We start from the raw sequence: 26546 nt of genomic DNA on the forward strand, positions 1-26546 counted from the left end.
TTTCCATAATGTTGTCCTCATGTACATCGTTCATGTATAGACCCTCTACATACTCCTTCCACCTTTCTGCTTTCCCTTATTTGCTTAGAACTGGGTTTCCATCTGAGCTCTTGATATTCATACAAGTGGTTCTCTTTTCTCCAAAGGTCTCTTTAATTTTCCTGTAGGCAGTATCTATCTTACCCCTAGTGAGATAGGCGTCTCTCATCCTTACCTTTGTCCTCTAGCCATCCCTGCTTAGCAGTTTTGCACTTCCTGTCGATCTCATTTTTGAGACGTTTGTATTCCTTTTTGCTTGCTTCATTTACTGCATTTTTATATTTTCTCCTTTCATCAATTAAATTCAATATTTCTTCTGTTACCCAAGGATTTCTACCAGCCCTCGTCTTTTTACCTACTTCATCGTCTGCTGCCTTCACTACTTCATCCCTCAGAGCTACCCATTCTTTTTCTACTGTATTTCTCTCACCCATTCCTGTCAATCGTTCCTTTACGCTCTCCCTGAAACCCTGTAGAACCTCTGGTTTAGTCAGTTTATCGAGGTCCCATCTCCTTAAATTCCCACCCACGGTGTAGCACATATAATCTTTTAAGACAATGCAGTCAAAAAATACGGCCATTTATGTCATACATTTTGATACTCCGAGGTTCACTTATTAAAACCTATATGATACATCTCGATTATCTAGAATCATGAGGTTTACCAAGCAGCAAACTTTCGTAGGAAAAGTAAGGGAAACAATCCGGAAATTGTTAATTTGTAATTACTTCACCCTAAAAAAGTATCATTTTATCACATGCCATCTGTCTATCGGTCATTCTGTTAGACATCTTTCTCTCGGGAATGGGTAGACCTATCAAGTTGAAATTTGTCATATGGTTAGGTTTATAGTCCCTTGGCGGATATGTCGAATCAATGCAATCAGAAGATACGGCCATTTATGTCACATATTTTGTTACTCGCAAAATCACCCATCAAAACCTATAGAGTTAACATTGACTCATGATATTTAGAAAGAAGCAAGATTTCACAGTAAAAGGGGAAAAAACAAGAAAATTGTTAATTTGCAATTATATCACACAAAAAAGTCTTTCGTCATTTGTTATCAGACTACGAACTTAAAACTTTCTCGAAAGTCTTAAGAGTTCCTGGGACCGCTATCTTACCAGTATCAATGTCCGTAAAAGGCAAAAATCGTCAAGGTTCTCGATTCCCAGGATGGATGAACTATCTTCACACACAATTAAGTTTGTACGGAACCCTCAGAGAGCAGGTACTACTCGCACCTGGCCAAATTTCTATTACGGCACAGGCTACATTTTTATAAAGTCGTCTCCAAAGTCGAGATAGTTCATCCCAGTATTTTTTGTTTCCTCTCCCCAACCTTATTAATAAATTCTTATATTCATTCATTCATTCCTTCGCTGCAAATCTCACTGTTTTTTCTAGAACCCAATTAAAATCTAACTGACAAACCAGGGACTCTTAAGATACGACTTGGCAAACAAATGGTAATGAGATGGGGAGCTATTAATATCAATGGGGGCTACTCTGGGAAGAAGGTAGAGCTGGCAGAGGCTGCAAGTAAGATGGGGCTGGACGTTTTAGCTGTTAGTGACATTCGCGTAAGGGGTGAGAAAGAGGAGGAAGTGGGAGAATACAAGGTCTACCTGTCAGGAGTCAAAGGAGGAATAGCACAATGGGGTGTAGGGCTTTACATCAGGAAAGAAATGGAACCCAGCGTAGTTGCAATAAGGTATGTAAACGAACGACTGATGTGGATAGATTTGACAGTGTCTAGCAAGAAAATTAGGATTGTGTCAGTATATTCGCATTGTGAAAGGGACAGATCAAGATAAGATGGATAGTTTTTATGAGGCACTCAGTGATGTAGTTGTTAGAGTAAAGGACAAGGACAGTGTTCTGCTCATGGGCGATTTTAACGCCAGGATTGGAAATCGAACAGAAGGGTATGAAAAGGTTTTAGGTAAATTTGGAGAGGATATGGAGGCCAACAGGAACGGGAAACAACTCTTGGATTTCTGTGCAAGTATGGGCTTAGTAATCACAAACTCCTTTTTTAAACATAAGAAAATTCACCGGTATACTTGGGAAGACAGGGGAACCAGATCTGTCATTCACTATATAATAACAGATCAGGAATTCAGGAAGGCTGTGAGGGACACACGTGTATTCAGGGGATTCTTTGATGACACTGATCATATTTAATCTGCAGTGAAATTGGGATTGTGAGGCCGAAAGTGCAGGAGGTCAGGTCCATATGTAGGAGGATAAGAGTGGAGAAACTTCAGGATAAGGAAATCAGGCACAAGTACATAACAGCGATCTCAGGAAGGTACCAGTTAGTTGAATGTAGTCAATTACAGTCATTGGAAAAGGAATGGACAAGGTACAGGGACACAGTACTAGAAGTGGCTTAAGAATGTCTTGGAACAGTAGTGTGTAAAAGTAGGATGAAACAAACAGCTAGGTGGAATGACACAGTCAAGGCAGCCTGTAAAAGGAAAAAGAAGGTGTATCAAAAATGGCTACATACTAGAACTCAAGTAGACAGAGAAAGTTATGTTGAAGAAAGAAACAAAGCCAAACAGATAATTGCAGCATCCAAGAAGAAATCTTGGGAAGACTTTGGAAACAGGTTGGAGACTATGGGTCAAGCTGCTGGAAAACCATTCTGGAGTGTAATTAGCAGTCTTCGAAAGGGAGGTAAGAAGGAAATGACAAGTATTTTGGACAGGTCAGGAAAACTGCTGGTGAATCCTGTGGATGCCTTGGGCAGATGGAGGGAATATTTTGAAGAATTGCTCAATGTAGGTGAAAATACGATCAGTAATGTTTCAGATTTCGAGGTAGAATGGGATAGGAATGATGATGGAAATAGGATCACATTTGAGGAAGTGGAGAAAATGATCAATAGATTGCAGTGCAATAAATCATCTGGGGTGGATGAAATTAAGTCGGAACTCATCAAATACAGTGGAATGTCAGGTCTTAAATGGCTACACAGGATAATTGAAATGGCCTGGGAGTCGGGACAGGTTCCATCAGACTGGACAAAAGCAGTAATCATACCAATCTTTAAACATGGAAACAGAAAAGATTGTAACAACTACAGAGGTATCTCTTTAATCAGCGTTGTGGGTAAAATCTTCTCAGGTGTTGTTGAAAGGAAAGTGCGAGTATTAGTTGAGGACCAATTGGATGAAAATCAGTGTGGTTTTAGGCCTCTTAGAGGTTGTCAGGACCAGATCTTTAGCTTACGGAAAATAATGGAGAAGTGTTATGAGTGGAACAGGGAACTGTATCTATGCTTTATAGATCTAGAAAAGGCATATGACCGGGTTCCTAGGAGGAAGTTATTGTCTGTTCTACGAGATTATGGAATAGGAGGCAAACTTTTACAAGCAATTAAAGGTCTTTACATGGATAGTCAGGCAGCAGTTAGAGTTGATGGTAAATTGAGTTCATGGTTCAGAGTAGTTTCAGGGGTAAGACAAGGCTACAACCTGTCTCCACTGTTGTTCATATTATTTATGGATCATATGTTGAAAACAATAGACTGGCTGGGTGAGATTAAGATATGTGAACACAAAATAAGCAGTCTTGCATATGCGGATGACTTAGTTGTGATGGCAGATTCGATTGAAAGTTTGCAAAGTAATATTTCAGAGCTAGATCAGAAATGTAAGGACTATGGTATGAATATTAGCATCTCCAAAACGAAAGTAATGTCAGTGGGAAAGAGATAAAAAGGAATTGAGTGCCAAATAGGAGGAACAAAGTTAGAACAGGTGGACGGTTTCAAGTACTTAGGATGCATATTCTCACAGGATAGCAACATAGTGAAAGAACTGGAAGCGAGGTGTAGCAAAGCTAATGCAGTGAGCGCTCAGCTACGATCTACTCTCTTCTGCAAGAAGGAAGTCAGTACCAAGACTAAGTAATCTGTGCACCATTCAATCTTTCGATCAACTTTGTTGTATGGGAGCGAAAGCTGGGTGGATTCAGGTTACCTTATCAACAAGGTTGACGTTACGGATATGAAAGTAGCTAGGATGATTGCAGGTACTAGTAGATGGGAACAATGGCAGGAGGGTGTCCACAATGAGGAAATCAAAGAAAAACTGGGAATGAACTCTATAGATGTAGCAGTCAGGGCGAACAGGCTTAGATGGTGGGGTCATGTTACACGCATGGGAGAAGCAAGGTTACCCAAGAGACTCATGGGTTCAGCAGTAGAGGGTAGGAGGAGTCGGGGCAGACCAAGGAGAAGGTACCTGGATTCAGTTAAGAATGATTTTGAAGTAATAGGTTTAACATCAGAAGAGGCACCAATGTTAGCACTGAATAGGTGATCATGGAGGAATTTTATAGGGGGGCTATGCTCCAGACTGAACGCTTAAAGGCATAATCAGTCTTAAATGATGATGATGATGAATTAAAAAGATGGAGAAAGGTCATCATCTTGCTGTAGTCTTGTGTTCATTTTGAAGGGCTGAGATATTTCTCCTACAAATTTCACTTTAGATACTAAATCTATAAGTTTCTCCTGAACTACATATGTTAATGTAGACCTTACACCAAATTCTCGGATTATTTTATCTACAGTTTCTATCACAGTCTAACGTAACAGTCGCGACACTGCGTCTCGTTTCTGTTACCCATAGCGATAGCAACGCCCCAAGCGGCCAGCAAGCGACCCTTCTGAGCATAATATCGGATGAGTGCGAACACTAACGTTTGTATTGATTCGTAACGTAGATTTTTACAATATAGAGTGTATGTAGAGCGATAAAAATCGATAATAACTAAATAATGACACCACATTTGTCACTAATTAGTTTCCTAAGGACTTTGGGAGATACGAAACAGTACATTACGGGACTGTTTGTCTATGATTCTCTTGTAAAGTACAGACATATACTGAATAATCTCGTTTTCCTTTAGTAACAAAAAATTGCTATTAAACACCCCAAAAGCTGGCCTTTTGCAGAATAACGTTGTATATCTACCCAACAAAGACGAGTTTTCTTGCCTACACTTTCAGCCAAATCAGTGAATGTGGAAAGTAGGAAACCTATATGGAATGTAATACCTACATTATTTAACATACCAATTAGCAACTAAACTGTAGCTTAGAGGAAAACCACAGGCGTGATGACATCGTAAAAAGGAATAAAACTGTTTTCCAACACAGAAGAAACCAGCTCCGCAATTGTTGCTAAATGTGAGCCACAAACTCCAAGGGTCTTCAACACATTCACTTTTGAAGTAAAAGTAATTAGATTTAGAAAAGTATTAGTGCATTAGAAAGCTGAGTGAACTTCAAGAAGCATTACAATCCATAAACAAATTTAAATGCCAAGGATAGTGCCTATGATAATAGCAATAGACAACAAAAGAAATATATGCTTCCCAATGAAATCTGTGTTTATATTCAAATTCAGCTGCAAATATACACATATTCGAAAGTATTTCTTCACGAATAAGTTACAGCTTATGGCATTGAATCAGCGTGACACGGCAGTTTTTACATGTATTTCACGATAATTCGTGTCTCTTAGTAATTTAATAACGCACCGATCTCAAAAACATAACTATTTCATCAACTGAGTAGAGAATAATTAAAAAAAAAAAACATTAACCCATCGGCGCATGTACGTGCTTTCTTACCGCTTGGAGCGCTAGTGTCTCTTCAGCTGTCAAACGGTAATAACTTTTGCACCAGGGTGCGTCGTGACTATGTATTTGGACTGTGGTTTTTGTGGCAACGGAATCAAAGACCATTACTACAATCTCTTTTTAATTCGGTAATCCCTAGCGAATGAATGACTTCGGACAAAATATTTGATGAAAATATGATCTGCCCTTCCTAAATCCATCTCGCTATATTCGCTGCGTTACTGTTTGTTGACGCTAATAATCGGCACACAGAATGCAATATTACACTGACTGAAAAAATCGCAACACCAAAAAAATAATTAACGTAGGGTACTGAAATTTCGGGAGTACATTTGTCAAGGTACATACTTAAGTGATTAACATTCCAAATTCACAGGTAAATGAAAGGGTGAGCTAAAAAATTGCAAATGTGATATGCTGATAAAGTAATAACCGATGTAAACGCAAGAATGTGGGAAGTAAGCATGCAAATGTGCATTTATTATACTGCACAGGTGTCGTATATCAGGTTTTGGGGATGGCGTTTCATGCCTGTAACACTTGGTCGGACAATACAGAGACGGTTAACGCTATTTCCGGATGACGTTGGAGCTGTCACGTTCGATTTGGAAACAGATCTGGTAAACGAGGAGGCGACGGCAGTATGTCGACACTCTGTATAGCATCTTGGGTTGCAACGGTCTGCTAGCGTTATCCTGTTGGATAACAACTCTCCCCCCCCCCCCCCTCCCCCTGTGATGCTGTTCATGAATGACAGCGCAACAAGTCGAATCACCAGACTGGCAAGTGAAAGTGTGAAAGTCATGGTGTGTGGTATAAACAAGAGTGGGCTCTTGCTGTCATGCGAAATCGTACGTCAGACCATAACTCCAGGTGTAGGTCCAGCATGTCCAGCACGAAGACGTACTGGTTGCAGACCCTGAACTGGCCTCCTAATGTCCAACACATGGACATCACTGGCACCGAGGCAGAACAAGTATTGATCAGAAAACGCAACAGACCTCCACCCTGTCCTACAATGAGCCCTCGCCTGACACCACTGAAGTGTCAAACGTGTGGGTCGGTGGAATGCACGCTGCAGGAGGTCTAGTTCGGAGGTGTCATTGAAGTGACCGTTCTGTAAAAGTTCATTGTGGCGCCAACTGCTGCTCCGATTGTTGCTGCGGATGTAGTACGATTCTCCAGCACCATGGTGGTCTTTCGTCTCGATAGTGCCACATGGCCATCCGGAGACCAGTTTTCTTGCAACCGTACATTCTCGTGAGCATCCCTGCCAGCAATCATGTACAGTGGCTACATTCCCGCCAAGTTGGAGCATCCAGCTTTTCGTAGTCCTTATTACACGAGCTCGTTCAAACGCAGTGAGGTGTTAACGTTTAAGCGCGTATTTAAAGCAAACCCTGATCTGCATCTTTTGCGACTGGCGCATAATTCGAACAGACACGATCTTTCAGATGTAGAGTGATTAGTTTGCACGGTGGGCGCATTTTGTTTTATGGAATAATCAACATGGCATACGAAAAGAATAATATAGGTGTCAGAGTTTGTGCGTAACCATGAATTGCGTGGAGGCAGTGCACTTAACATTGAACTACAGCTACAACTGTCATTTCAGAACTTTGCACGTACGACAGTTGACGTTTTTCACTGACATCTCGTTGGAAGTGAGGAGGAAATTGAAAAGCAGAAGATAAATTACTTCACGAGAATTCCAAAAGCTAGTGTGGTCAAAAATGGTTCAAATGGCTCTGAGCGCTATGGGACTTAACATCTGAGGTCATCAGTCCCCTAAAACTTAGAACTAGTTAAACCTAACTAACCTAAGGACATCACACACATCCATGCCCGAAGCAGGATTCGAACCTGCGACCGCAGCAGTCACGCGGTTCCGTACTGAAGCGCCTAGAACCGCTAGACCACCGCGGCCGGTGCTAGTGTAGTCAGCTGGAATTAGTCGGACTGTTGCGTACTATTTTCATTAGAGATGTACCAACCTTCCCACAACTCCTACAAAGAGGTTTGAGACTTCCGTTCACCTTTCTACCACTTTGTATTAGCCATTATCTTGTATTTCTCTACATTTATTCGCATGACGCGAAGTGGAGATTTTATACAAGTCCTTCTGTATTTCTAATGATCGTCTAAACGACGATACTTTGCTGCAGGCGACACTATTTTCGGGGAACAATCTGACTGTGGTGTTGGGTCTAGATGATACAAACGATTTATCAATCGACAGCATTAGAGGTCACTGTGTTTGCTTGAGGCTTACCAGATGTTACTTAAGGTTTGTTTTGTGAATAAATGCGTTGAGATTGCTTAGTATATTTGTTTATTTATAACGTGGTTCCGGCCACTGCCATCATCAGACTAAATCTCAGAACTTTCAAAACAACCTTCACAGTCAGTACGCACAACAAAATGCTGTAAAATGTGATCATTTGCTTCCACACTTAGCGTTGTCTTAAGTACGATAGGAGAACCATACTCTAACTGTGGTGTCACCGCCAGACACCACACTTGCTAGGTGGTAGCCTTTAAATCGGCCGCGGTCCATTAGTATACGCCGGACCCTCGTGTCGCCACTGTCAGTGATAGCAGACCGAGCGCCACCACACGGCAGGTCTAGAGAGACGTACTGGCACTCGCCCCAGTTGTACAGCCGACGTTCATAGCAATGGTTCACTGACAAATACGCTCTCATTTGCCGAGACGATAGTTAGCATAGCCTTCAGATACATTTGCTACGACCTAGCAAGGCGCCGTATTCAATTGATATTTAATATTGTGAAGCATGTATCATCAAGAGCGATGTTCTACAAATGTGGATTAAAGTTAAGTATTACAGCAACTGAGTCAATTTTCTAAGTTCTCATTTCCTTTTACCTGTTCCAGACCTCACGCCAATCTGCGTGAGCTTAACGCGTGCCTTTCGGCTTCCTCTCGTTGTGACTTGGCTGTCTTGCTAAGCCACAACACTAACCACGTAAAAAAAATCCTATAGAATAACAACACCTCTTCTGTACTTCACTGTTGGCATTACGCATAGAGTTAGGTAACGTTCTCCAGGATTTCGCCACGCTCAAAAACTACATATCTGTGAAGATGTTTCGGATGACTGTATCACTCTCTCAACAAGAAAACAGCGTCAACGCGCACGTTAATAGTCGAAGCAGCGCGACTTTCTCTCCATCTTCACGACACTGACGAGATGAAATGAAATGATCGTATGGCATTGTTGGCCGGGATGCCCCATGCAGGACAGTTCGGCCACCGTTTTACAAGTTCTTTTTAATTGACGCCACTTCGGCGACTTACGCGTCAATGATGATGAATTACACACAACACACGAGGCAGAGAAAATCCCTGATCCCGTCGGGAATCGAACCCTGGACCCTGTTCCCGCGAAGCGAGAACGCTACCGCAAGACCACGAGCTGCGGACACTGACGAGACTGTAACCGGTCTCGCCTTTCTCGCTTAGGTTTCCTGTAATTTACACGAATCACTTGTAGTAAATGCCGAGAAGTATTTTTTGAATAGGCCAAAACCGATTTCCTTCCTCTTCCTAGTGCAGCAACGCTCGTCCTTCATCCCCATTGACAAAAAGCTTGATAAACGTTCAAAGTGTACAACTTTTTTCAGCAAGCATTGTCGGGGGAAAACTGTTAACCGGTCGGTGTTATCAGATTTAATGCGTGTATCTAAAGTTCGCTTTTACGGTTGGTTCGACGACGGTGTCAGAAATGGAACAAAAAGCTGGTTGAGCGTAACGTGTGGACCCATTCGACAGATGAATCCGTAAGAACTTCGTTGTTATGTATCTAAACTTTTTAGATCTTGAACACTGAATCGATCAAGGCGATCAGAAACGTATGGTCTCTTTTTTCGCCGCCTCCTTGGCGGATGCTGATGAAGGAATCTTTTCTTTTTCAGTGCGAGGCGGAGTGAATGACCGTGCCCCGCGAGCCACGTCATTTACCGCTACCCACAAGGGGCCCCCCGCACGAACAACAGTTTGCAGCGTTCAGTCGCAAGGTCTCGCTATCTGCGACCAGACTGTGCGTGTGTAGGCAAATCGACCGCTGATCACTCGAAATTCTCAAGCAATTTGATGAATCGTACGCGATGTAACGCAATGTGGTTGCCTAGTTGCCCCTCGTGATTGTGCAGTTTTGTTTCCTTTCGACAGGCCTGCGTGAAATAAGCTCTTAAAGTAAAAATTTATAGATATTCAAGGAGGACGAACCACTCTGAACATTTAAACACAAATTTAAAAACATCGGCGGAAAATGCTCCTGTGGGAGCACAAAAAGAACGAATATGTTCCTCTTTAAAAGACTAACAGAAATGTCGGGAACCAGCTGCCTCATCCCTCATTCCACCTTCCTCACCAAACTTTTTGTCATGCAAACATATTCGCGCTTTTAACACGGAACATCCTAAACCACGGCCTTCCACGGCGTCCCGGACCTCACTCCGGACGCGTGCGCTGGCCAATGCTCGGTCTGCCTCGGCTTTGCTCGGTTCTTTTCGGAAATGTCCGGTACAGAGTGACATTTCCTTTAGTGCTGGGGCGCGGCATTTTTCGGTCGGCACCACTCTCTCCAGTTCGGCAGAATCGTGGTGTCAGTGCATTTTATCTTTCGCTATTTGTTCGTGGTATGAATAACGTTCACTGGACCCGTGGCTGTTTGCACAAGAAGCAGCAGTCTAGTAATCTATCGTAGCAACATTAAAAATGAATGGGAAAGACAGAAGAGAGGGATGAGAATTGTCAATAGACATTATGCAGTCGCATAAGCGACCATTGCTGCAAATCTGCTATGAAACGACGTTACAATACCATGTAGAGAGAATTTAAAGATTCAGTTGGCAATGAAAGAGCAAAAAATTACAACGGTCGAAAGATGGAATTCATTGTTCTGTACATCTGTTCTATATTTGCAGACATGCACCATGTGAAGAAATTGGGGATATAAACAATAAAATACCTGAAGTCGCACGCATTATTCTAGTATCAGTTGCAACAGTTTTCGATGGAACTGAACGAGACTTTATATACATTATCGTAAAGTATGTTGTGTCAAGGAGAGGTGCACGCCTGGAACGATTTTTCGTTTTAAAGCTCATTATTGTTGAATTTATGAGGGATACAGTAGAACTGGAAATAAAATTAGAACATCCAGAATGGACTGCGGACCTCGCATTTTGAGTGAAGTTGATTGCCCACTGCTCACAGTAAGGCATTTTAGGGTGAGAAACAAATTCTTTCGATTTGATAGGTATCCATTTAAAAAGAGAATCGCTTTATAGAAGGACATGTTCTGACAAACACAGTCCAGATCCCCAAGTTCAAGCCGTTAAAGAAAATGCGAGGTTAGAAGCATTCATTGTGACCTTGAAAGAATTACAAGGATATCTTCCTAAACGTTTTGAGGACACTGTTTTCGAGACCATTTCCCTATCAGTTGAAAGCGCCCCTGTCCATGTGCAGATGTAACTGATTGACCTACAAGGTAATTTCAGTTTTAATGACAATTCTTTTTACGTTAAAACTATTAGGAGATCTACATTACTTTCCTCAGGTAGAACTCCAAGTCTCCATAATGAGGTCACAAAAGTGCTGCAATATTTCAATCGATACGTTTGTTGAGAAAGAGCTTTTTTCGATTTTGAAACTAAATAAGTCTCGATTACTTTGAAACCTGAGTGCGAAAATCTGTGAAATTGTCTGCATCTAAATCTGCTGACAGTTTTTGCCAGAGAAAAATTGTCTTCAGCATGCCAAAAATAATTAAATAATATTGAAAATTAGTTTTGTTTGTGATCCTTAAGCTGGGGCAGCATGCCTTGGTGGTGGGGGAAATGGAAAATGGAATCCCAATTGGAGAAACCTGAATGTTTCCCATGTCTTCTTCTACTTAAGTTCAGTAGATGGTGACAACAGTGGAGGCAGCTAGAAACATGTGCGATTAGTATGGCGATAATGCCATTGGACAGGTCATAACAAGAAAACGGATTTCTCATTTTATGGAGGATTTACATTAGTGACACTCTACGTTCAGGAAGCCCTTCGGGGTTTGATGGAGATCATTTAAACGCACTGATCCACAACGATACACGTCACTATACACAACTGACGAATATGATGAACTGATCATGCATGTCACTATACACGAGAACTGGCGAATATGTTGAACTGCACCGTACAACATTTGCATGCAATGGGGAAGTTTCAAAACTCGGGTGTATGGGAACCACATGCTCTAAGCCAAAATCACAAAAAGCAGGGGATGGCCCTATGTGCATCTGCTTAACTGGCTCATGAACAGCACCGGCCATTCCTATCCTGCATTATTACGGGTGACAAGAACTTGTGTCTTTATGCTATCACAAGGAAAAGACTCGATTAGTTAAGGCCAAACAAAGCAGAAACTCCCTGTACAAAGACCTGCATTCATCCACAAAAGATAATACTATGCATCTGGCGAAACAGCGACTGTTTGATGTACTACGGATTGAAAAAAAAAACTATACAGGATTTGGGTTGGAATGTCATTCTGCACCCACCTTATTCATCTACTCTTGCATGCTCAGATTTTCATCTATTCCACACTCTATTGAACGACCTTCAGTTAACTTCCTTTCCAAATGAAAATGCACTCCGAACATGGCTCAACGATCTCTTCTATTCAAAATGCACCAGCCTAATATTTAACTTTCTCTGTTCTTTCTTAGTAGTGTATTTCTTAAATTCTGTGCGTGCTTTTTCTATGTAAGAGGTGTAATCTCATGTCATTGTAACTGGAAAGTGTAGAGTAAGGCAGTCTGTACCACAGTTTTCATTTCTTCTGAACAGCCAGCTACACACTTCACAATGTGTCAGCCTTTATTGGCGACACTTCAGGAGGGTAGCAAGTTGCATATCTAGGTTTCTGTCTGTGCTCTCATAGTGAACTCTTGAGTCAGTAATACTAAGATGGGTAGGATGTGTGCAAGCTGTGTGTGAACGCAGGAGCAGCTGGCTGCAGTTCACGAACAGCTGGATGTATTTTTGGATACTGTAAATCGTCTTCAGACTGCTGCCTTAGGTTGCAGCTGTGGCAGAGAATTCGGCGCATTGCATGGAACACCTCAGGTGTTGGTTGTTTTGCCCACGGGTTCCACTGCTGAGGCACCTTCCAGTGTATTCGACATGGTGGATCTGCCCACAGGGAAGGGTGAGTGGTGGGTTGGAACACATTCGTGTCACTCAAAGCAGAGGGCCAACGTAGAGGCTGGTAGTCTGGCCTCACCCTTTCATCTGGTGAGTGGACAGGTAACTCGTTCCTTCAGCAGTGTGCTGCCATGCACACTGGGGCATGAGTTTGCTAGTTATTGGGAGTGCCAATTTAGGTGTGTTATGGAGCCTCTTAGAGAAACAGCATTCAGGGCCAGAAAGAAAGCCAATATGCACTCAGTATGTCTGCCAGGAGACCTCATACAAGATGTGGATGTGGCCCGGCCCTCGGCTTTTGAGCGTGCAGGGTGCAGTCATCTGCGAGCTGTTGGTCCCATCGGCACTGATGACTCCTGTCACTTGGGTTCCGAGGACATCCTCAGTGCATACTGGCAGCTGGAGGAAGTGGTGAAGGTTGCTGACCTTGCATGTAGGATGCAAACAGAGTCTGCAATTTATCAAGGTCCTTTGGTCTGCAGCCAAGTTGAGGGTGTCAATGAAAGGCAACATCACCTCTGTGACAGTCTTGGCTGCAGATTTCTGAACCTGCATTATGGGGCAGGGAATTTTAGGACTCCCATTGATAGGTCAGAGTTACACTACACAAAGGGAGCAGCTACTCAGGTAGCTGAGTACTTGAGGAACGCACATGGGTTTTTTGTAGGCTAGGCAGTATTCTGACGTACTCTGAAGAACAATCATCAGTTGACACACAAGTCGCAAAGTCAAACCGCATTCAGAGTAATGTCACTATGATTGTCAAAATTTTATCAGAAAATTGCTTAATTATTCATAACAAAGTTCCTGAAGTTATTGCTGCCCAGAAAATTTCACAAGCTGAAATTATTCTCGGCACTGAGAGCTGGCTGAAACCTAATGTAATTAGTTCTGAGATATTTAGCACATTGACCCTGGTCATGTATAACAGATCTATGTAAAATCAAGTTAATTGTTGCACGTTTTTAGTGGCCACCCAATTCTGCTGTATCATTCTAGTCATTCGAAGAAGGTCTACAGTCAGTAGCACAGAAATACTCAGGTTTTCCAATATTAGTTGGAGACTACCAAGTGTAAATCTATGGATGCATTGTAGTGGATACCGACAGACAGTCTTGCGAAACACTTCTTATCAAGTTTTCTAAATACTGTCTTGAGTACCTAATTTGGCAGCCCACATGTAAAGGAAATATTTTAGAATGTGTAGCTGCAAACAGGCCTGACCTTATCGATGGCATCAGTATAGAGGCAAGTATTAGTAACCATGATATCATAGTGACTATGATTCCTAAAGTTAATAAATCAATTTAGAAAGCTATGAGAGTATTTCTGTTAGAAAGAGCAGTTAATCAGTTGTTATCATCCCACTTAGACAATGAACTGACATTATTTAGTTCCAGTATGATGGTCATAGAGGAATTATGGGCAAAGTTTAAATGGATTGCAAATCATGCACTGGAGAAGTATGTGCAAAGTAAGTGGATTGAGGACAGAAAATACCCCTATGGCTTAACAAAGAAATTCGGAAAATGCTGAGGAAGCAAAGGCTGTTGCTTTCTTTGGTCAAAAGAGTGCACAAATGACGACAGGCAAAAGTTATTAGAAATTCGTGCATCTGTAAAATGATCAATGGGCGAAGCATACAACTACCAACCTTAGCGAAAGATATTTCCCAGATCCCAAGAAAATTCTGGTGCTATGTAAAATTGCTAAGCGGGTCTAAGGCTTCTATCCAGTTACTCATTGACCATTCTGGTGTGGCAGTAGAAGGTACCAACAGCAAAGCCGAAGATTTAAATTTGGCATTTAAGAAATTGTTCACAGAGGAAAATCATACAAGCACACTGTCATTTGAACATCACACAGGCTCCCATAAGGAGGATATAGTAACAAGCATCCCTGATGTAGAGAAACAACTGAAAGCAAATAAGGTCTGGTTGGAATCCCAATCTGATTTTACGAAGAGTACTCTATGGCATTGGTCCCTTACTTAGCTTGCATTTATCATGAATCTCCCAGTGCAAAGTCCCAAGCGAATGCAGGGGGGGGGGGGGGGGGGGGGGGGAATCCACAGGATTATTACAGGCTGCCTAAGGCCAACCGCCATGGACAAAGTTCAATGTCTTGCTGGGATTGGTCCATGTGACATCAGAAGAGAGGTCACCGCTAACATCGAGAGGCATAAATCAAATACAGTGACCTCACATCCACTCTTTGGACATCAACCTGCCAAGCAAAGACTGAAGTCCAGGAAGAGTTTCCTAACAACCGCACAGCCCTTCAGCTGCGGCTACCCGACTCACCAAGTGGAAAGAAAGATGCCAACACCTGTCAAACTGGAGGACACCACAAGAATCCCTGCCACCTGGACACATGGAGAAGTGGTTCATCTGGAAGTCCTTAAACAGACTATGGACCAAAGTCGCATGATCGAGGGACAATCTCCTTAAATTGAACTTCCAACTGCCAACACAACACTGTGCAAATGCAGTGAATTGCAGACAACCCGGTATCTCTTCAAATGTAACTCATGCCCAACCAGCTGTAGCATGAAGGACTTAACATCTGCTGCTTCCAATGCTATCAAAGTTGCCCAATCCTGGGTGAATACTGTATAGTTTTCTTTGTTTGTATGTCTGCCCCCAGTAGCTGAGTGGTCAGCATGACAGAATGTCAATCCTAAAGCCTGGGTTCGATTCCCGTCTGGGTCAGAGATTTTCTCCGCTCAGGGACTGGGTGTTGTGTTGTCCTAATCATCAACATTTCATCCCCATTGATGTGCAAGTCGCCAAAGTGGCGTCAAATCGAAAGACTTCTACCCGATGGGAGGCCATAGTCACATGACATTTTATTTTTGTATGTATCGTATATATGTTCATTTTAGTGTACCTCTGACACGATTAAAGAAGAAGGGTAAAAGAAATCACCTGCAAAATTACAGATCAAATCCTTAACATCAGTTTTCTGCAGAATTCTGGAACACACTCTCAGTTTGACTATAACAAACTTCCTTGAGTAAGAAAAGCTTCTGTCCAGGAATCAGCACAGTTTTAGAAAGCATTGAACATGTAAAACTCACCTTGATCTTTTCTCACGTATTATCCTGCGAACTATGGATGAAGCACAACAGGTGGATTCTGTATTTCTAGATTTCCGAAAAACATTTGATAAGGTGCCCCACTGCAGACTGGTAATGAAGGTACGAGCATAAGGAATAGGTTCCCAGATATGTGAGTGGCTCGAACGCTTCTTAAATGAGAGGACCCAATATGTTGTTCTCTACGGCAGGTGTTCAGAGACAAACTTATCAAGAGGAGCATACAGTTATACAACTGAATTTGTTAGTTCCTGTCAGAAAGGCCACAGTTCATAGTAACTGACTGAAAGTCACTGAGTAAAACACAATTAATATCTGGCATTCCCTAAGAAAAAGTGTTATAGGCCCTCTGGTGTTTCTGATCTACATAAATGATGTAGGAGACAATCTGAGCAGCCCTTGGACATCGTTTACCGATGATGCTGTCATTTACCATCTTGTAAAGTCACCACTCATCAAAACCAATTGCAAAATGATTTAGACATGATATCTGTGTGGTGTGAATAGTGAAAATTGTCTCTAAATAACAAAAAGTGTGAAGTCGTCCATGAGTCTAACAAAAAAAAAAAACAATCCACTAAATTTTGGTTATGCAATAAATCACACAAATCTAAAGGCTGTAAATTAAATTAAATACTTAGGAATTACAATTACAAATAACTTAAACTGGAACAATCACATAAATAATGTTGTGGAGGAAGCAAACCAAAGACTGCAGTTTATTGGCAGAACACTTAGAAAATGCAACTGGCTTGTTAAAGAGACTGCTTACGCCATGATTGTCCACCCTCTTCTGGAGTGTTGCTGTGTGGAGTGGGATCCACATCAGATGGGACAGACTGAGATCAAAAACTTCCTGGCAGATTAAAACTGTTGTGTTGGACCAAGACTTGAAATCGGGACCTTTGCCTTTTGCAGGCAAGTAATCTACCAACTGAGCTACCCAAGCACAACTCACAACCCGTCCTCACAGCTTCAGTTCTGCCAGTACCACATCTCCTACTTTCCAAACTTCAGAGAAGCTCACCTGCGAACCTTGCAGGACTAGCACTCCTGGAAGAAAGGATATTGCAGAGACATGGCTTAGCCACAGCCTGGGGGATATTTCCAGAATGAGATTTTCATTCTGCAGCAGAGTGTGCACTGATATGAAACTTCCTGGCAGTGTAAGTTAATGCACATGTGTCAGAAAAACAATCCTGTAACCTTCAATTATTGCATAGTAGTGTGCTGCTTGCCACAGTCACGTCTATTGAACACTTAGGAAAAAAGTTGCAAAGCAATATGAAATCAAACGAGCATGTAAGCATTGTAGTAAGGAAGGTGAATGGTTGACTGCAGTTTAATGAGAAGATTTAGGTAAGTGTGGTTCATTAGTAACAGAGACCACATGTAGGACACTAGTGCAACCCATTCTCAAGTACTGCTTGAGTGTTTGCAATACACACCAGTTTAGAGTAAAAGAAGACATCGAAGAAATTCAAAGGTAGGCTGCTAGATTCATTACTGGTAGATTCAAACAAAACACAAGCTTGGATACCACGTAATTTCTTTTTGATATTCAGTTTCTGCTCATTCTGATGAAATCAGTAATCGAGATTCTGTAGCTTTTCATGCTGTCAGGAATTGTTCTAAGGCATGATACACAATTAAGACTTAGGTGTCATCTGTTGATAAGACAGAATGAACAACAAATTTTAGTTGTAGATCACACATTTGTATAACAGAACATTACAGGGCCCAGGTAAATGTTTTACATTCAGAAATGCTTCCATTTGATGTTACAATTACTCTTTCCTTCCTGCCTGTCCCACAGTAAAATTCTACCCTTGACCCTGTATGGCTGTATTTTCTACATAAATGATGATTAGTTCACCAAACAAGAATTTTTTTCAGGTCAAAGAAAACTGCACTGTTGAAAAAAAACTACATCCGTGGGCAAAATCAAACTTGCATGTACATTTGTTATCCAAATGCTGGCCATAGCTTTTGAAGATAGGCACTGAGTGCCAGAACCAGTTTTGATTGTGTCATAAAGAAAGTTGAAAAGAAAACTTTATGATGAGCATACCTTTCCGGTAAATTTACTGATAAGTGTTCCTTATGCTCTGCTGTTTCTGTGGCCTAATTTATTTTTAAAAGTAATATCTTTTGTGTTAGCAAATAGTGTTTTATGTCAATAATTTAAACACATATGGGAAAAATTGTCATCCTGAGGACTTTGACAATATCAGCCAATGGATGTGAAATAATACTGTATACATCCTTGATTACATTGGCTGGTACTCCACCCAACCTGTCATTTTTTAGGACAATAATATATTTTCTACATACTTTTAACTTATCTAGTTCTTGTTTGACAATCAGCAGAATCAGTTTCTCTTGGCCAGGCATAAGAGTGATTCACAGCTCACCTTATTAGTCTGTAGTTTTATATATCCCACCTGGCAACATTGTTGTAAAAAGCAAAAATGGTTGGATTAATTTGCTGTCTTAGGTCTACAAAGGCAAGTTAATAAAGCTGTGTAACAACATCTAGTTTACCATTCACACAGCTGTGCATAAAAATACCACCTGCCATGCCACAAAAATATTGTCCTACAATGGTCAAATGAATCGCTTTTGGGTTAAACCACCACCACTACTGGTGCTGCTGTCCACATGAAATGTTATAGGAAGACTGAATTGAATTGCAGTGGTGCTGACATAACGATAAGTTCAAATTCAAATTATAATCCAACCTTACCTTCTCTCGGCTGCTATTCAGAATTTTGGCCAGGAACTTTTGTTTTTTTTGTTAAGCTCACTAACAGACTTGCATAGAAATATTGCACTTATAAAGTACTTACTCTGCAATTGAGAGGAAACAAATTTTGAACACGATATTGCTACAAGAATTTGTAGAATCCACAACTGCAGCTCACAATCTTTGAATATTATGAAATACATTGTACACAACACTCTTAAAAGATTCCAAAATTAATCAAAAATACACATTGAAAGACATTAACCGAGCTTAAGGGGAATGATTTGTCTGTACAGCAATACTACTACTAAAATTTGTAAAAAGAACAATTCACAACTGGTGATACAGAATGAATTCCGTTTTGCACAGCACTCTTAACTGTTCAAAAGTATGTAATATAAAAAAATTCAAGTACGAATACATCCACAGAAAAAATAATGGAAAAACAATGCAAACGGCATGTTTAATTTGTAAGTGAAATATGAGAAATGAAAATGTCAAAGAAATTTTTTGTCTGACACATGTGATCTCACTGATACACAAAGGAAAACCCAGGAATCAACTTACATATGTAAATAAAGATGCAGAATGCACAGAAATTTTACTTCACTGGTTCTGTGTCAATCTACACACAAGTTCTTTCACTCATACTATAGTTAAAATGTCATTAATTTTCTACATAAATAGATTTTATTACTAAAAAAAATTTTTTTGAACGAACAGGAAATTTAATGTCTTCAATGAATTCATGTTGGCCTCACTTTGTGATGAAGCAAGCTGGGATATTTTTACGTCCCCTCTTGTTTTGCCATCTGCCTCCTTAAATTCATTTTTTCCCCACTTTTAAGTAATCACCATTAACATGTGTGAGTATAATCTACATTTTCATAAAAGAGAAAGGTTGGCCCTCAATTTTAAAGAATATAACACAAGATCTAATTTTGTGCTTAGTTTTAAGTATGTAATTGATTTTCTAATTTATTTCAACTATTCCTAGTTAATGTCTTTTGTTATAGGGTGAAATCAGTAATTGTTTCGTAACTTAAATTCTATTGTTGACTTATAAACAAATATAAATTCTGTACTAATTATAAACATTTGGAGTAGTATTCTTAAAGGATCTATTTGGCTCTATTCAAAAACATGTTAGCAAAGCCAGTCCTTAATTAATTCCAAAGTAATTATCAGTTTTGTCAAAAGTATTGTTTGTTTAACTATATCTGTTAATTTCATCATTTAAACAAATAATTCGGCCTAACCTTTGTAGAAGAAGAAACTGTTAAAAGGAACAAATTTTGTTATATATTCAGCTAACTGAATGAAGTATGTTTCAATTGTAATTTCTGTAAATTAAACATCAAACAATCCAGTACCTATTATTGTGATTATATATAAGGGCCTGATTTTTTGTTTCGAGATAATCAGTTCATGGCCGAGTTTCAGATGAGGAGCCCGTATTGGTTAGGTCAGCAACAATGCATCCACTTAACTGTGAAATAAGTGTAGTAGGTCGTGTTAAAACAATGACAGTGTCTGTTCAATATGTACCGTCTTATGCGGCAAGGACTGCTCGTATATGTTTGACAGTAAACTATTGTAGCAATATGTTGATGTTTGCTTGCAACTTATTAATGAGACTTATCGAAAGTTAAATAACAGTGCACTGGCCAAATAACTGTGTATTATTGAGGGACTGTGAACAGTGAAAGTAAAGAACTGTGACACTTAAATGTGCACCTGTCAGTTACATCATTTAAAGTAGTCAGTGTTGAATTTCCACGCCCCATTATTCAGCTAGTATCACAATGCAGTACGTCGACATCGAGGACCATCAATGAAGAAATAAATCAGGTGAACTTCACAACTTTACAAAACAACAGTGCGTATCTTAATTTTACAAGCGCCTGCTGTATTTCTATTAAGATTGTTTCAGTGTTTCTCTGATTTAAACTAAGTAATAGACACATAATTTATTTTCTTGTGTTTCCCAAAGGAATCATTTTGTAATCATGACATCTAGAAAGTAGTGGGTCAACTACTACACATAAAGATATCTTCTAAAATCCTTGGTCTCTTCATATTTTAATTCATGAGAACAAGAGAGGGAGTGGGATAGAATGTATAAAAACCTCACAAGCATGATCCCATCCAATGTTACCTCAAGCAGCTCCTCAACGCCTTAGGCCCATTCCAAAATCTGACATCTGAATCCGCCTTCCTCCTCACGCCAATAACACCTCCCCACACATTACCTACTCCCAAAATTCCACAAACTTATCTCCATAGGTCTCCGCACTTGTCATTACACTGAAGATGAGTAGAAAGCTCCACTTCCCCCACCATCTCTGCACAGTTACTGTCCCATTACCATCAGGCTCTTGGTTAGTCACTGTGGATGCGACATCCTTGCACACAAACACCTGCCCTTCCCAAAGTCGGCCTGATACTAAATCCACCATCTCTTTCCTAATCCTCCATGCCAACCACACCCTGGCCCATAATTATTTCACTTTCAAAGGCAAAAACTACCAAGAAATTCGTGGCATTGCCATGTGTACTTGCATGGCACCATCCTATGCCAACTTATTTATGGGCCATCAGGAAGGATCCTTCCCATCCAGTCAATACCTGAAACCTCATATGGTTCAGATTCACTGATGACATTTTCATGACCTGGACTCTCAGAGAGGAGAACCTCAGCTCTTTGTTCCATGAGCTCAACAGCTACTACCAAATCCATTTCACCTGGTCCTTTTTAACTCATCGAGCCACCTTCCTGTATGTTGATCCCTCTCAGATGGCTCAAAAACCACGTTAGTCCACATCAAGCATACCAACCAACTGGCAGCTGTCATCTGCCCCATGGCCCATGGCAACAAGCCTCTTGCAGTCGCCCTTAGTTAAACTTCCGCTAAACTGTTCCCACTGCCTAACCTTGCCTTTTCTCTTCTCTCTTCTATTCATACGACTCCTCCTCTGTTCATGTGATGCACTTCCTTCTCCCAACATTCTTCCTCCCCCTCCCCCATGTGGTCAGTCCCTCTCTTCTCCTCTCCCTTTCTTCATCTTCACCTTTCTCTCCTAAGCCCCCTCCCCCCGCCATTTCCCTCTTCCTACAGCAATTTTTTCCTGTACCCTCTTCATCTTTCCATGCTGCTGCAGAGTCCTCTGTCTAAAGACCTGCCCTCTTTCCTTCCCCCTCACCTCCTCCTCCAGCCCAGGCAACTACTCTCAATAATCAAATGTCAATAAGCAGTACTTCCATGGTCATGGGAGAATGCATCTGGGAATGTGATCTTAGCAAAAGTACAAACACAGCTGGTACTTGAAAGTTACCTAGTGTGAATGCTGTTTCTGTGCTCCAAGTATCAATCCGCTATAAGTGAATGATTACCTTTCTCTTATATTATGTATTACTTCATCCAGGACTTATTGTTATAAATATTTTGATAAATAATGAGAAAGAAAATATAATAAGTGGGCAAGACATAATTTCTTTACTCCAAAGTACAGGAATATGTTCTCATGGGAAACCTGACCAGTAAAATGGATTAAGTTTGACATTCGAGTCCTGTTTTGTCTTACATTGCAAGTCATACAATTGACAATTTATCATTTTCCTAATGACTACAAAACAAGAAGGTATTAAGAAGTACTGCACAAAGTATTCCGAGAAGAACAGCTTCATCATCAAAGCGGATGCTGAAGTAAGAATCATATGCAGAAAAAGCTCATCTTTAACGTTTCACAACTGCTACTGCCACTTTATTTGACATAATAGTGAGTGCCATTTTTCAGCTTGTCTGTCAATATCTCAAGAAAAGTTTGCAAACATTTGGTAATGTAAATGTACTTTGTCCCTCCAAAGCCAAATACTACAACCCTTCACTATCACATGCATCATTTGTTATTACTTTTCAAATACTAAACAATTTTAACACAAATAAAATCTCTTCATGTTTCTGTAACAGGGTGTATACGTGGACAAGGAGAAAAAATTGCTGGATTTTTCCTGGATCTCCTGGTTAAAAATACATTTTCTCCCTGGTGAAAATACAATTTTGCCGTGTTGTGTGACAGTATACTTTCCCTCGGAACTGTAGAACTTATCCTTCGATAGGATATGGTTAATACAGGAGTGTAGAATTTCTGGGCACTTAAGAAAACGTTGCTCAGGGGGAAAAAAACACGTTTTGGAAAGATCTTTGACGTGCAGCAACATGTACGCTGCACATTTTCATATTACGAAAGTATAAATTGGAATTTCACCAGCAGCAAAAGTTAGTGGTTAAATTAATATACATAGTGTTGCTACAAGAAAAGCAAAGCTTTCGCGTATAATATTTGTCTCAAAGATAAATAAGCTACAAGAGAAGCTAAGCTTTCACTTATTATTTTGATCTGTTTGGCGCATGTTACACTTTAAGATACATCACACAAATTCGCCAGCAAAATTTTTAATACTGACATAAATCTCTGATCTTCTGGGACCAAAATTCTTCTAAATGGCTAATTATCAAAGAGGTGATTTTTAAAAGAGACCAAACACACTTTGATTTAAGAAATCCATTGTACATTCTCACACATAGTTCATCTTGCGTAAAAGGAAATTTATTTTGAAAATAACACTTTCTGAACAACAATTCACAATATTTTCCTTTGACCTGTTAGAAATAGATTCATTTCAGCAGTTGTCAGAGAGCGCCTATCCACCGCGCTTGCGCAGCTAGGGTGATGTAGGAAGTCCATATGTTCATACGTGTAAAACATTAAAAGCTCTTACATTGTCATAAAAGAAACGAGACATCAGAGGATACTCCAAGAACTTTTGTGAACCATGCTAAAATGCAAAGTTCACCTTAAATGCACTTTCATATGACCAGATTCTCAATGATGTAGGCCTCGACCAGATATGAAGCTTTTCAGTGTGGTTTTCGGGACGTAAATTTTCTTGGAGTACCAGTACTGTATTCTCATATTTGGTTCTTTATTATGGCATAATGCCATAAGTGCTAGAAGATGAAAACATGCACCTGAAATGCAGCAAACAGTTGAAACTAGCCAATAGTGTGGAATAAATTGACTGCTTCAGCAGGAAAGCTTAATAAAAGCCAAATTTATTTATCAAATCGACAAAAACAACTTCATTGTTGTGCAAGGCGATTGATGCTTGACTGTCAGAAAGGTGGAAATAAAATCTGAAACTAGAAACATAGTTTACCCTTCCATAATTATGTGAAAGTATTTTAATTCACTTGATAGGTCCCAGCCACAGAAATCCGTCTTGTTTTCATTTGACGTGAGAGCAGTAAATGAAGAGGAAACAGAAAAATCACAAAAAACGGGTCATGTGGGAACTACCCCCTCCCCCCAACTATAACTTACACTGCCCTGCGCATCAGAATGTAAAAAACCACTTTTCAAAAATAAGTTCATTTTGTACCACACATCTTTCTGAAGAGTCTGATACATAAAAGATATACCTTCGAGGAAATGTAAGACATGTTATTTGGTCTTAAGTGTGCAGTGAGGTCCCATGCATCTTCAAACAACATTGTTATACTGCACATCACAGTATTTCACTCTGTGGAACTCTATATTCTTTTACAAAAAAACACCCTTTGCAATTAATACTTGATGGCATTATTTGTAACCAGGAGAACAAGGACTCTTCAGAAAAACTGGACTCTTTATCGCCTATTAGCTAATAACTTGCTCTTCTGAGTGACATAAAATTAAATATAGGAAACCTAAAACCAGTAAAGACAAGAGACAGGCAAGACAGCACACATTTCTTCAATCCTTAAGTCCTAGCGATTTTTCTCTCTAATCTTGCTACAGCTTTACATGGCGTGCTTTCCTTTCTGTGAAAGGACTATTACCTTATCAAAGGTCATCAAAAGTTTTGCTACACGAAAAATAGAAATGTTGGCTAATACTGAAAAAGCTGTTAATATAAATAGTACCCAAGACTGGTGTGGTTTCTCGGTCTCATTACGTCTATTTTGTCACTGTGTGCTGGAGAAAACAAAATAGGCCTTTCTGATATTTCAGCAATTGTAACACACACCATATAAGCGAGACTGTTTTGGCAATAATGATCATTTTTATAATACATCAGAAAATAATTCACGAAGTACCAATATGAAATACCTATTTGGCCTACTACAAGCAAAAAGCTTTACGTTAGGAAATAGTTTCACATTTCATTCATACGCTCCAGTTTCTCATGCACGAGACTGAAAAGTAGTAGAATGAAATTTTTGTATAAATTTGGAATCATCATATACTTCCATAATTTGTGTGATGTCCCCATTTCTTCTCGTTCCTCATTCTAACAAACAGTCTTGTCATCACTAATTCTGTAACTATTCCTACCACTGTCAAAACTCATTCTCCGGTTAACTTCACTAACCCTGCCACAATCACCGGTTTAGTTATCCAGAGGTTATTCTCTGGTTAGGCATTATTATGTGTTCGTACAATGCGTTTTCTGCGCTACTCCCAGAATTGAACTTAAGTGGCTGCTAGCTGGGGACTACGACTGGCCCTGTCTCATGTAGCGATCTGGCCAAAACATTTGTCAAAATTTCACTTTATTGGATACACCGGGAGGATAATAAGTAATCTTTCTTACCTGTTAGTCATTTATTCCCTCTCTGGTAGTCTGAATCTACAGATTTCACTAGTAATTATAACAACGCTCAACATTTGCAAACCGAATCAACCACATAAACAAGCAGCACTTGGCATTCACCAGTTCGGCTTTATTCCGCTCAGCTTGTATAGCCCCGTCCCGTTTTGTCTGCAGGAAAATTTATTTCTAGATGTGATAAGGATTCCCCTGCCAGAGACATTACGTACACTATTCATGCTTTCAAAGAATCAACTTATAATTCATTCAGAATTCAACTTAGAATGTGTTAAAAAACCAGCAGGGGTGTGTTTCAAAATCATGTGAATAATCGATAGACCGACGTGCGCTGGATGGTAGGTGCTTTGTGAAACAAGTTTTTCTTTTGTTTTTGTTTCCCCCCCCCCCCCCCCCTTAAGAATATGAATTTGCCCCCTCCCCCCAAAATTGCCGCCCAGTTCAGATACTCTGGTTTGCCCTCACTCCCTACTAGATCCGGGCCTGCTGCACACTTGTGAATCTGGCAGCTTGGGTATGCTAGTAAAATTTTTACAGGTACCATGTGGCTGGTTGCTGCTACTGCTGCTTACACAGCCAACAGCCACACTTCTGTAACCAGAAGCGGGGAAAGGTAGTACTCATACGCGACTCAACTGCGCGTGTACATGAGCCCGCTCTTAACTGATTAAATGAGTCTAACGCAAACAGTTGTGATGTCACACTCATCTAAGGCAATTTGTTGTTATGAAGCATTGCATAGTCTTCCGAAAGCCTGATACATTTTGCTGTTGGCAGGCATTTGTACAAGCACTGTTATTTTATATGGTACATTTCCTTCGCAATTTAAGTTTTATTTTCGTTTTCCTCTCTCATTCATGTTTTTATGCTGCAGTATTACTCTGCAGTAGCGGGATACAGTAATATCCTTTGTTAGAGTAACAGTTCTTACCAGTCAAAATTACAAAAATTTAACTGAAAACTAAAACAACAAAAAATTCCCGGAATTCTAAAAAATTTCCAGATTGTTTCCCCGATTTTCTCCCGGATGAAAAAGTTCCCGAGTTTTTTCCGGATCTCCTGGTTGTCCTGGGTCGTATACACCCTGTGTAAATAAACAAAGTGTTCAAAAATTCCCATTACATATTTT

At 40.3% G+C, this 26546-nt stretch overlaps 1 protein-coding gene across 1 annotated transcript in view; it reads right to left on the bottom strand.

Annotated features, from left to right (window-relative positions):
- The window catches only part of LOC124803281 (multidrug resistance-associated protein 1-like), a 99903-nt gene extending 78274 nt beyond the window's left edge, over window positions 1-21629 (bottom strand). The window contains exon 1 of the mRNA XM_047264464.1: window positions 21604-21629. Coding sequence (XP_047120420.1) covers window positions 21604-21629 — 26 coding nt within the window. The remainder of the gene's footprint in view (window positions 1-21603) is intronic.
- Window positions 21630-26546: the final 4917 nt, after the last annotated feature.

Source organism: Schistocerca piceifrons, chromosome 6, assembly GCF_021461385.2.
Source record: "Schistocerca piceifrons isolate TAMUIC-IGC-003096 chromosome 6, iqSchPice1.1, whole genome shotgun sequence".
In the NCBI taxonomy this organism is placed as follows: Eukaryota; Metazoa; Arthropoda; class Insecta; order Orthoptera; family Acrididae; genus Schistocerca; species Schistocerca piceifrons.